A 13,702-nucleotide genomic window follows, 5' to 3' on the forward strand; every position below is an offset into this window, starting at 1 on the left:
AAACTTACAAGAAGAATTAGCTTTATGCAAACAAGAAAAAAAAAAGGCAAAACCATCTTTTAGGTCATGGAAGAGCATTCTTTTCCTATACCCAAAAGCTTCACCGTTGTTACAAACCCAACAAAATATTGTATGGTTACTGTATAACTTAAGGTATTGATAGGTCAATCTCCTACCATTGCATTTCCCACTAATGAGTTATTGAATAAATTCTCCTGCTGCACAGAAAAACCAACTCTCATGCACCATTCCAGTTAAGACTCTACGAAGCATGCAAGAGAAGAGGTAAAAAGAAAAATATGACCCATAAATTTGATCATAATCTATTAAATAGCAGCACAATGTCTTCAACACAAACTCAGAAATCATTCAGCTGCATATGCAACTCTTGGCATGAACATCTATAGCAGTTTGGTAATACTTGGTACCATAGACCAGAGGCAAGCATTTCTGCAACTGAGTTACTGCACGACGTTCCGTGGATCCTCAAGCCTATGGACATCTAAAGATGCAAATTGAAGAACAGAAGGAAAGAAATCACGAGATTGGAATCAGAAATGCAGCATATTGGTTGTATAAATTTGACAAAACTATAAGTACTTATATCAATTTGTATGTGCAATCCAAAATACAGGTTCCAAATTTTTCATCACCATCACTTGTCAAGAACTTCTGCTCCTGACTGAACAAAGACCACATCCCTATCCATATAAGATCATAATATTTTAGCCACCCAGCAAAGCAAAACAGGCAGGGTAAACAGGGATGAGGATTCCTGCCACATTTCAGGAAACAATCATAAAGTACAACGAAGCAACTTTTCCACTGTGAGAGTCAAATAGACTCACTATCTGAGAGTTCTCAGCCCCGTCTAAGCTTTTTCTCCAATTCAAAACAAAAACCTTCCCACCCCTAGAATGGGAGGCTGAACGGAGATATGGATCATAGACCAAGCTTAGTTGGTCAGAGTCTGGGGTTTTAGATCTCAGAACTTTTTAACCAAACTGATAATCTAAACTTCTCCCCCGATGATCAGCAGACAATTAGGAGCATCAAGAGCTGTGTCATCTCCATGGAGAATAGTGCACACGGAAAAACTGGTAATCGGGAAGGATAACCTGCAAGAGCCGAAGCCAACTGTCTGCAGCTTGCAATAGACAATTTTCTTGCTCGGATTCGTGAGGTCCACATGGACTCAAGATTGAGCCTTTCAGTTTGTATGTAGCAAGGCCAAAGACCGGTAAAGAAATTCTTGAGCATGCATTTACATTTCCAAGAACTTTCCTGCCAGTTGCACCATGGTAGCGTGGTTGAACTGCGTTCAAAGCTGGGAAATGACATAAACAGTACTTCAGAATAAGCACAGGGAAGTAGAAACACACATGCATAAAACGAATACATGATTCTGTCTGTTGTGCAACATAGAGTGGACAGCACGTACCTCTGGATTGTGTGGACAAAGAATGAAAGGTTAGGAAAGAAGCATCCAGATCCCGCAATGTGGGACCCACAGGTATTCTATATATTGGGTACCTACAATATACTGGGTCAGTGGCAAACTAAAATGCAAAATAAGAGCTTCAAGTATCCTGATCATGTTGCAGATTACTCAAAAGTCCTACAGGATAGTAAACACACCAAGCTACAGATATCCAACTAGAAGGCAGTAAATCACAGCTCCTGCACTTCTTCAGCTCTGGAAATTGAGATGCCAAAGCTGCTATCTGAAAAAGAAGACAAGATTGCTGAACAAAACCATTTAGGACAAAGATGCGGATTCTTTTCAAACACTAACAAAGTGATGTACCTTGTCAGCCAATGGTCTCCGATGGTGTGGTTGCTCATGCTCCAAATACTCAAACATGAGTTGCCCAAGAGAATTAGAAATTTCAGCTTCATCGCTCGATGAACCCGTGACTGCCTTATCTCTCAACGACAGTCTATTTAGTCGCTGCGCATTTTGATTTACAAGGCTATGCTGGTTCCACAGCCCATCGGAAGAGGATTTGGACCGCCTGTCCACTTCACAGTCACTGCTTCCACCACTGCTGGTCTCCCTTGATGAGTCAGCATCACCCTCTTCACCAGGCCTCCTGGGCAAAACAAAAGAGCACAAGATATAAGGTAGGATGCATGTTAAATACCCAGCCGTGCACATTGAAGTTTTCTTTAGGTGAAAAAAAAAAGAAACATTAGCTAAAATATCCAATTAATACTCGCAATAACAGACAATCGTACAAGTAAAAAAGGCTGATAATTTGCAGCAATCAGTTAATCTGCTTGAACCAAACACATTAATTTTTGTTTCCTGATAAGTAAAATACATAATATGCTAACAAGCTTCTTCGAATTACAGTTTCCCTGAAGAACAGGTCCAGATAAGTACTAAAAGAACAAGTCTCACCATCATATATGGATGATGTCAAGTCCCAAGTAACTTTAGCCACTTCAGTAGCTAAAGTGGATTCTAAAGTTCTGAAGCTAACCCTGTTTCTCACTGAACCATTTTCAGGTGCTGCTCAGGTTCCCATCTCACAAGTCACAGGTATCACAATAAATAAACCCCAGAACATTGGAAACCTGCGCTAATTTGGCATGTCTGTTGGATTACCACGAAATGGTAATATCATGAAACAGATCATGAATCTCTAACATCAACCATTGCGCTAGCCTATGGAAAGTGTCAAACAGATAAAAGGCCCATAGTTGTCTACGCAAAAGTTTGCCTTGGAACCCAAAAGTTTAGTTTCATAAAAAGGATTAGCAGCACCAAGATGAGTTGCAGAAGTTAGCCCAGAAACTTGTGAAAATGATGGGTGCCTCAGAAACAATTTAACAAGCAAGAGAATCACTGAGTATCCTATCCAGGTAAGCTTGTAGGATGACATCCAGTCGCATTTTATAGCACACCCTCCACAGAGCAGAAAGTAATAGTAAAATAATGAGAGCACAATGCATCTACTTTCAGGACTGGTGTTAATTCAATCGAGTAAAAAATGCTTTAAATGGATAGTGAGATGATGTGAAAGATGTTAAAATGTCGCTAGTAGTTGAATAATAATGAAGCTAAAAGGGCATCCAGACTGGAATTTCAACAGTGCTCGAACAAGTCATGGCAAATGTGATAAAAAACTTGTGGTTGCAACATAAACAACATGCTACTCTATCATTTCATTATAACTTTTTAAGATTAACTAGTATCAGAAGAAAGAGCAGCAATTACAAGTAGCATACATCAACTGACCACGAATCAATTCAAAGATCAAATGGAACTTTGATTTGTTCATGGAATGAGTCAGCTAAACACAGGGATTACTGCTGCTTGGTTACTTCTAGTTCTCCAAGAAGTTTTTCCACACAGCAAGTTACAAGCAGATTTTAATCAACACAACAGATTTAACTAGTGCAATTTGATAATATTACCTAGTGGAGTATTTTTTTTTTTTTTTTTAATCATATAACCTGATATTTTTGTCATTAACAATACAAGCTTGAGTTTGTGGTGAGTATGATCAAGAGAGAGCAAGCCAGTGAAACGCTGTATATCACTGCTACTTGCTACTTTCATTTCTGATAGATATTTTTACACAAACAAGGTTTCTTTTTTGGGCCTATAATTGACGACCGGCAAATGAAAGTATCCGACAACCCTCAAGTGAAACATAAAGGCACTGCTGATGTCAAATGAGTATATTAACCACTAGCATTTACTGTTTTTGATTAGTATATTAACTCATATGAGTATACTAACACAATGTTTTGCTTAAGAAATAATCTTCTGTTTTGGAGAACGCCAGGAACCATAGCGGCCTTAAAGGATTCTCATTAAGGATGTCGCATGCATTATTCAGATAAGTCTCACTTTTCTTTTATGATTTATCTTCGTAGGTCTAGATTTCAGGAATCATACCAACTCAGATTCAGTCCAAAAATTTTAAAACTTTTTAATACCGACAGTCCAACACCAAGCAAGATAGATATTTAAAGGCATCCATCAAATTTGTAACCTCAATTCATTTTCGAAGACAGAATATGCAAGACATATTTGTGCTTTACTAGTATAGAAAAAACTCCATAACATTACAGCATATGGTTAGAATGCATGCTCGCTCGCTGATTCAATTGCAAAACCGGAAAATGTTAACACCACCAAGAACCATCATGAAGGTAAATCCTAAACAATTTAATGCACCCATGAAGTTTGGTATTCTCAATACACTATCACGGCAAAAATGTGAAGTCATTATATATGCAAGACATACTTGTAGTTTACTAACAATAACTATGCCTCTATCCAAACTGGTCTTTTGAATTGGTGACTCAGTCCTAACTAGTTGGATTCTATTTGGGACTGTTCTATTTCATTGCTCAACAATTTGACTTAAAAGTAGAGATCTCAACAATGTCATGTCGTCTCCAACCAAATTTAACAAGATTCGTGTCATACATGGAACTAATATAATTGTGGCAATGACTAATCTTAGTTTCAACTAGTCCGTGTCACCTAGTGAATAATTTGCACCCATTGTGTTTTGTTCTTCGCTAAGTCCACATTTCTACAGTTGTGGATTACTATAAGAGAATTAGTTAATTACTGAATTTACAATCACGGATTTGTCTATGTTACAGGTTAAGTGCATCCATAGCTTCTAGAAAATGGAAAATTGGCCAAATGATTTTCATCGAATGCAACCAAATATAGCATCTATGCTTTTAACTTTTTTGTTCAAGAAGCAGCATAAAATTTTCTATGAACATATATCTACCTTCACAAGGAAGGGGTAAGGCTGCGTACACACCACCCTCCCCAGACCCCACTTGTGGGATTTCACTGGGTATGTTGGGTATGTTGTTACATCGCACAGCCACAACACTTATATGAGATTATCAGTCCAAGAGTTAGAGATCATAGATAGATGATGTGGACAAAATAATGGACTGCAATATAAAACATCACATGCAATTTAGTAAACCTTTTAAGTTATCAACAGAATAAATCTCTATCCTAAGCAAATTTACACGGAGTAATATAACAATCCCTCCTTCTATTTTAAGGCATCATTGGCAACAAGAAGATATTCCCATAAATGACTACTGAATAGCAGTTAGTGCCTTAACCAAACTTCAACATCATAAAATCCATGATTTCATGTGAATCCTATTCCCTCCGAAGCTTCTTTTCGGCCTAATCATCTCAACACCCAACTTTTGGTATGCGCAGTTATTAAAGTCTCTTGGTAAGGGGGTGACTTCTTAAAGAAATGAAAAGAACCAAAATGAAAGGTTGTTGCTATACTTTTGGAGTATTTCTATTGCAATGGTTCATTTCTCTGAGCATTATGCGGCAATTGAACAATCATCACATGTGACAGCTAAAGATGTGAATCTGACGGCCAAAAACTTAGAGGAAGAGGAGGATTACATATACTAGTTGGTGCTTCATGTGTAAACACTCGTCCTTTCTTACTGCACTGTCAGGTAGCAGCACGTCCATGGTGGGAGATCTTAAGATGGTTCAGGATACAATGGACTATGTAGGCTACTGTGAAGACTGAAGAATGCATTACTGGGCCTTTAGAGGATGAAAAAGAAGACACCGGCTTTGCGTGTTGCTCCATAAGCACTATTGTGGATAATATGGAGGGAGAAAATAGGAGAGCTTTTGAAGTGTATGGAAATCTATTAGAATCCAGTGGAATGAATTCTGGGCTAATGCAGATATCATAGTGGGTGATGGCAGAAAACTACTTTTGGGGTAAATCACTGGATTGGTCATAACAACCTACAATCCACTTTTCCTGACTTATACTCTATAAGCCTCCAAGCTCAAACACAAATCAGTCAGGTCTGGAGTCCTCAAGGTTGGGATCTTATTTTCAGAAGAACTCTCAATGATTGGAAAATTGAAAGCCTAACCAACATGCTCCAACTCTTAGCTTCCTTTGGAGGAACTTCAGCTTATCCTGACAGACTCAATGGAGATTGAACAACAAAGGAACTTTCTCTGTTAAGTCTGTTTACTGGAACCTCAACCATGGATCACCCCTGATTGAGATTTGGCCCAGGAAACTCATTTGAAAAGTAAAAATCCCTTTCAAGGTCTCTTGTTTTGTTTGGTTGGTTGGAAGGAGGGCATGCCTGACCAAGAGAAATCACAAAGAAGAGGTCTTCAGATTTGTTCAAGATGTTCCTTATGTGGTCAAGATGGTGAAACCAACAAGCACCTTTTTTTACACTGCAAGACAACTACAAATTTGTGGCACATGTTCTTTTGTACCATTGATATTAATTGGACTATGCCTAATACTACTAGTGGAGCTTCTCAAATGCTGGAAGAGTGTAGGGAAGAGAAGTGGAGAAGAAGACTGGTGGCAGATTATCCCAGCTTGTGTATGGTGGACAATATGGAAGGAAAGGAACTCTAGATATTTTGAGGATACTAGCAGTTCTATCCAGAAAATTAGGATGCCTTGTCTAAGGCCTCATTTGTTTGCACTTAATGAAGGTCTGAATCTTAATCATTTAGATCTCAGCCATTAAGTGTGTTTGTTTTTTAAGCGTGAATCTTAATTATTCAGATCCAGCCCATTAAGTGCATTTGTTTTCTTCCTTTTTAAAAGCTCTAAATGAGTCTGAATGGATCTGAATCAATCACAGTTGAAACCAAGTCTTAACACAATTCGGACTCTTAAAATAAATTCAGCACTATTTCCGCCAAATTTCACGCTTCATCGTCTTCTTCCCTGCAAAACAATTTCACGCCTCACTCTCCTATCCAACTATCAATCGGCAACCAAAACCTTTTTCCTCTTTGACAGATAAAATTCTAAATCCTTAATTGTTTAGTTGATGTGTGTCTACCTAAGTTGCTCGGACTTGGGTGCGGGTATCCAACACACATGGGGTACGAGGGTCGGATTCGATCTAAATTTTAAGATTCGGGGGTACGGATCCAAGTATGGATATGAGTGGTGGGATTCGGCTAAAAAAATTCAAATTATAAAAATAGAGCTATAAAGATATTCTAAATTTTGAGAGATATATGTGGAAAACTTGCATGTATGTTGTTTAAATTCAATCTTTCATTTTACCAAGATGGGAGTTTTAAAAAAAAACATAAATTAATTGTCAAAGAATCAACATGCTAATAATTAATTTAGATGCCTACTTCCTATAAGAAAGAAAACATCTATAAATAGCAAATATTGACCAAGAGGTGAAGGTACCCCCCCCCCCCCCAAAAAAAAACAAAATTTGTGCATGGACTCTGGCCAAAGCATCTGATGTGGATTGACCGAATCCCGCACCCGCAACTGAGTCGTGTAGCCACGGGTTCGGCAGCAAAAATGAAGAGTCCGTGCAACTTAGGCATATACTACTATTACTTGATAATATTGTCACCATGTTCTGGAGAAGATCTTCATTCAACTTTATTCCTCATCTATTTTCCTTATTAATTTATTTCTTTGTTTCGTTTTGGCTAAGGTATAGAGAACAAACCACTAAAAATATGTCATATAATGTCTAAAAGTTAAAGAATTCCTTCAGTAATCACTTTCATAAAATTTACTCTATTTGTATATATTCAAAATATTAGATTCTATGAAAATATAATTATATTTTGCTGAAATGAGATATTTATATTATTTTTATTGGTATAATGTTTAATTCCTAATTTTATCTAAATTTTATATTGATTACGTTTAAAAGATAAATTATGCACATTCAGCTATTGAGAACAAACAGTCTTAATCATTCAGTGTTCAGATCTAGAGACACATCTGAATATTAAGATGTGCATTCAGATTCAAACGTCTTAATCTTAATGCACATCTTAATATTCAGATTTAGATGTCTTAATCTTAGTGGAAACAAATGAGGCCTAAGTCTCTTCTATTTTTGGTGTAAAGAAAATTTGTGGGGGGAGATAGGAGACCTAGTAGATTTAACAGGATAAGTGTAAGTTTTTTGTTGGCTGCTCCTTATACTTTTGTTGTAAAGATTATAATTCAGCTTCCTTTGTAGCTAAGTTTTCCTTTTAATACAAGTCGTTACCAATTTCAACGAAAAAAAAAAAAACTGAGGAGTAGCCTCCTATTTGATAAGAAATGGAAACAATCTGATATCTTCATGTCAAGGAATTAGCCAATTGAAACAGTTAGAAAGACAAATTAGCCAATTGAAACAGTTTGTAGTCCACTCAGACTGGACTAAGCAATTGAAAAAACTAAGAAGAATAATTAAGTGGACACCAATTTAGATGGCATTTGAAAGCAGAATAAGCATTAAGAGAAATAGCAAATAAGTATAGACCAATTGGCAAGACAAATTAGCATGAAGAAACAAAAAGAGCATCAAAAGTTGACTTACCTAAGGCGTGAAGACGGCTTTGATGGATCTACGTACAACTGGATGCCGGATAAGAAAGGTACATAATATTGTATAATTGAGTCTTTTCCATTCAACAATACTGGTACGCCCACACCATAGACACTCCACTCGCTAAAAGATTCCCAGAGATCCCCCAGGCAATAATACATAGTTGACTCTGCTTCCCTAGTTCTACGGCCTCTTACATTCACCTGTCCATACAAAGCTTGATAAATCAACAAATATTCTTTACTTTGATGCTATTCCATTCTTAGTACTACGTATAAATCACACAATAAATACAAACCAATCAAAAATCTAATTGCACTTGATTCCTAAGTATGAGAACTGTGAAGTAAAAACAAAATCTTGAAATGTAAATCAGAAATTTTAAAAATATTGAAAGAAAATTGTTATGTCCCACATTGGTACTGGCATGTGCTTGGTGTAGGCTTATATAGTCTTGAGTTCTCCCACCTTAATAGCTAGCTTTCGGGGTGTGGTTCTTCCTGGGTTATAACAATTGGTATTAGAATCAACCCCTTAGTGCCGTCGTGCCTTGGATGGTGACGCCGGTATGCCAGTGTTCGCCCGCGACTAGTAATGTCTAGCGCACAACCGTCAAGGACGGGGCTGCGGAGCGTGGTGATATGTTATGTCCCACATCGGTACTGGTATGTGCTTGGTGTGGGCTTATATAGCCTCGGGCTATCCCACCTTAATAGCTAGCTTTTAGGGTGTGGTTCTCCCTGGGTTGTAACACAAATCAAATAGCATTCGCTTCCTAAATCAACGGCCTTTGCAACAATTACTACACTTAAATCCCGAACTAATTCAGTTCGGCTATATGAATACTTAATATCCATTCCGCTCCAACTAGTAAGAGAAACGAGTAGCAAAAAATAAAAACTTGAAATCTATAAGCACCTCTCGCCTCATTTGCAAGCAATGATGATTGTTTGAGCAGAGCAAAAAAAAAAAAAAATTATTCCTCTAAAAGCTTGTGTTACTTTAAAAAAAAAAAAAAAAATGCATTAGCCTATAACTTAGACAATGTATCTTAAAAGCAAATCAAACAGCATTTCCTTCCTAAATATGAGAGTACAATTACTCCGCTTCAATTCCGAACTAGTTTAGTTTAGTTCGGGTGATATGAATATTCCATATCCAATCCGCTCCAACTAGCAAGAGAAAATGTTATGTGTCAATTGTCCCTCATCGGTTAAAGGCTAAATGGGCTCTCCCACCTATCAAACTAGTCTTTTGGGTTGGGCTCTCCTGTTTGGTCTACAACATAAACGTGCAATGAAAAATAAGAACTTGAAATCTATAAGCAGTTCTAGCCTCATTTGCAAGCATAAAATTTACGAAAACATAAAATGTTGCTGTAAATGAATGTATTAGCTTATTTGTCCAACTATAAAAAAACTCAAACCCTTGTTATACCTCAGAAAAATGCTGAGCTGGCACAAAAGGAGTAACAGATTCCATCAACCGATCCAAATTAGTCACATTTACAGGCGGCGGCCTTGGCGGCGAAGCCGAACATACGGAGGGCGTTTTAGACAATGTACTAGTCGAATCATCCGAATCCGTACGGTTCGCCGCCACGTCAGCAGTAGCTGCCGCCACATCAGCTTTAGCTGTAGCTCTCTGCAACTGTTGCTGCTGTTGTTGTTTCTGTAACTGTTGTTGTTGTTGTAATAGCATCTGCTGTTGTTGTTGTTGTCGGCGCATTGGTGGGTTATAAAATCTGTCACCGCTGTGGCTTCGCGATACCGCGAAGCTTCCAGAACCTGACATTATTAGTCTCAATTTGTGAGCAGTAGCTGAGCTTAAACTCTTTTTTTGTGCGTAAATTGGTGAAATTTAGCAATGATTTGTTGAAATGAGAAGTGTGTCAAGGTATTGAAATCTGAGTGATTAGGGTTTTTGAGGTTTTGTGGAGGGTTGAAACTTGTTGTTCGGCGTCGATGACTTGTTGATGATTTCGGAGTTTCTGATGGCGGAAAAATAAATAAAAGCAAAATTAAAAAAGGAAATTACGTCCTATATGTATTGAGCAAAATATTTAAGAATATTTGGATTGAGTAACATTGGCAATAGTTTTGGTATCTATTTTATCTTAAAATAAATAAGCGAAAAAATTAATTAAATTTATTTGGCTTTGTCTTTGCGATCGGAAACTAAAAATAAAAAATTTAAGCGAAAAAAATATTTGGGTGTAAACATCTTCTATACACTTTTATACATGAGGAATATATTATTTATAGTGTTTTCCCCCCGTATATAATGTTGTATATGTAATATTATATATTGAATTAGGTGCCTTAAAATTTTATTTTGACTGTATATTTTTAGAATTTTCCGCAACAAAATGCTACTACTATTTAAAAAGAAAAAGGAAATAGAAGCCGAGTTGTGGAGAGGAGAAAAGTGGGGGGCTTTGAGTTTGCACTTTCATGTGCAGTCGTTTTGTGACACGTGTGTCACTGTTGCGCTGCAGCCAATTAAAGACACTGTGATGGCCCATGTTACCTACCCCCTTCGGTACTTGAATATTCGCATGTGCCATTTTGGTACTTCCAGTTTTGCCACATTTTTTCCTCTTTTGAAAAAAAAAAAATTGATTCTAAATAAAAGGCTAAATGCATAGATAATCCACAAATTTGAAGCAAATTGTCAATATAAGCAGCTATTTCATTCGTAACCATTTTAACCCCTAATTTGACAAATATGTGACTTGTGAATATATAAGTCATCAAAACAAAATGTGTGACTTCTTGTTGGGCTTTAAAGACTTTGGGATGTTGGGCATTAAAGATAAGGCGTGGTGTGAATTGTAAATGATGGGAAATTAAATTTGAAAAGTTAATTTTTACAAGTGAACTTTGATATTGTGTGCTTATACGTAAAGTACATCTTACAAATAAAGAGTTGAAGAAAGTTTTATCATCGTTATGGACCAAATTTATTTTCCATTTTTATTGTTTAATTTCCTTTTTCTAATATTAATTCAAGCGAAATATAATTTAAAGTTTGTGAAATTTTTTTCCAATAGTAATTTTGAACCGAGACACTGTCTTTCACAAATAGGCAATTATTGCACCTCTTAATGTTGAAAATTCCCGTATTATGTAATATTATATATTGAATCAACTAGGATTCTTGTTACCTTCTTCGTGATCATAGAACTCCATAGTTCTTTCTTTGATGAATCTTGACTTGTTGCCATATTTTTACAAATTTTCTCTAATCGTAGTTCACATTTCGTCTCGTTCTTAAAGCAATGTTTTCTCTTATTGCCACGTTTTTTTTCTAGCTTTTGAGCAGATGGAGAGAGTTCTTAGTGAAGAAAAGAGAGAACAAAAAGAATCAGGAATAGTGAAAAAGAAGGAATAAAGTGGATGTTCTTCGCTGCTTTATTCTTCTTCTTCTTAATTTGAACTGATGGTAGAGCATTTTTCGGTGGAACATTCTCAAAATTAATAATAATTTATGTTGACACCCGGGTCTCTCCTTATTTCAATTTATTTTACGGAGCTTCTAAATTAATTAACGAGCTAAGTATTTCGTTTTCACTATTTTATTTTTCTACTACTATTTACTTTCATTACTTTGTTACAAATTTTAAATGGTCCGTCATCGTTCATTATTTGTACTCGTTAAATCAATTTTTACTTTGTTAAATCATTTACTAATTACTATCCAATTTCACATAGTATATATTAGAAGCCCAAAAAATGATTAAAGTAAGGAGGAAAGACCAATATCTTTAGCCAGATCATTAGCCCATACTCTAATTAATTCCCAATCTCAAACCGGCCCCTATGTTTAATTCACCATTTAAAATAATAACTTGAACCGCCCACTTTTTTCTTTCCTTCATTCGGAACAAATCAAACCTAAAAAAAAAAAAAAACCTAACATCTTCAGCCGCCTCTTCTCTCTCCTCTCCCTCGTCTCTTTCTCTCATCCCTTCCATTTTTGAACCAAGATCCAAACCCCTTTAGCCATGGCGTAATCAAATCGTACACCGCTTTCATGCTATCCGTGACTTCTTTCTCTCCCCATTTTAGCAAAATCCATTTCCTCTTTCACCAAAAAAATTAATGATATGTCACGGGTGAAGGTGAAAAAGGTTTCACCCTTCTGTCGGTCTCTTTGCTTTGATCTGAAGCTTTAATGGCTTATTGTCCGTTGCGAATTCGAGTCTGGCTTTATCAGCCCTTTTGCTGTTTTTTCTTTTTTTGAGTATGATGGGGTTTTTGTCTCCTTCCCCTTTTGTGTCTGATCAGTGCCACGACAAGAACCCCAACGTTCGGATTAGCAGGTTTCTTTGACTCGATTTTGAATTTTAGATTTCAAAATCCCGCCCATTTTCGAACCAGAAAAACCCTAGAAATCTACTATAAATGGTCGCTTCTTACTTCGTTCAAGGGGGGATTTTTTTGGGAGTTTTTGACCGCCACCTAAACCATCTGAAAAAGCCTTAGCGTTTCTTCCTCTATGATTTTGCATCGTTTAAATGCACTAAAAGATGCCTTGTTAGACTTTAATCTTGTTTTAATATCGAGTCAAATATTAAATCCGAATACACGAAATATCCAAGTTGGTCGTTTCGATTAGATCGCAAACCCCAAGGTAAACAACCCTCCTTTAACTTTAATTTTTAGTAAGTGTTTTGTTGTTCACCGCGTTTGTTTTGACCAGATTAAGGCTTTGTTTAGTGGATTAACTTGTTTAGATAGAGTTGTTAGCTTGATAGGATTCATATTGTGCGTTTATGTTTGTAGTTTAATGGTCATGTTTAGCTAATAAGAAGTTAAATGGTGGTATTAGGATTTTCTTTTGGATCATTGTTAGTAGATGTGGGAGTTGTAATTTGATTTATTTATCTATTAAAAGAATTTGATAAGATGTTAGTTTTCATAATACGTTGATTGAATGACCAACGTTAACTCAAACGTTATTGTTCATAGTCATATAGGTTTGTTAGGGATCCGTGTTCGATTGATTTTGTCTATTCATGTTTATGTTGATGCGCACAACATCCGTGACGTTTGAAATGTTTCATATAAGTTTAACGATTACCACATGAGAGATAAATCTAGTTGGATGTGGGATATATAACTCCATTTTTTTTTAAATGTTATATGATCTAGTATAGCTTTCATCTTAATTGTTGTTAGTCAAGGTGTCCTTAAAGCGTACTTAATTAAGGTGTGTTCAAACATAAATCATAAGTCCAATTTCGCTTGAGTTGTATAACACCTTGCGTTATTTGTTTAAGTCTAAAAAGACGTAATATGAATGTTCTTGGGATGGTCAT

General features: G+C 36.4%; 1 protein-coding gene across 1 annotated transcript; it reads right to left on the minus strand.

The window, feature by feature from the left end:
* Positions 1–558: 558 nt before the first annotated feature.
* Positions 559–10,392, minus strand: LOC132047569 (uncharacterized). The gene is made up of 6 exons (XM_059438600.1): positions 9,817–10,392; positions 8,371–8,582; positions 1,808–2,093; positions 1,639–1,724; positions 1,442–1,533; positions 559–1,327 (listed from the first exon to the last, which is right to left on the minus strand). The coding sequence occupies exons 1-6, from the start codon at positions 10,171–10,173 to the stop codon at positions 1,065–1,067; spliced, it is 1,296 nt and encodes a 431-aa protein (XP_059294583.1). The 5' UTR covers positions 10,174–10,392; the 3' UTR covers positions 559–1,064.
* Between the last annotated feature and the right edge of the window lie 3,310 nt (positions 10,393–13,702).

This window comes from Lycium ferocissimum, chromosome 1 (genome assembly GCF_029784015.1).
Source record: "Lycium ferocissimum isolate CSIRO_LF1 chromosome 1, AGI_CSIRO_Lferr_CH_V1, whole genome shotgun sequence".
In the NCBI taxonomy this organism is placed as follows: Eukaryota; Viridiplantae; Streptophyta; class Magnoliopsida; order Solanales; family Solanaceae; genus Lycium; species Lycium ferocissimum.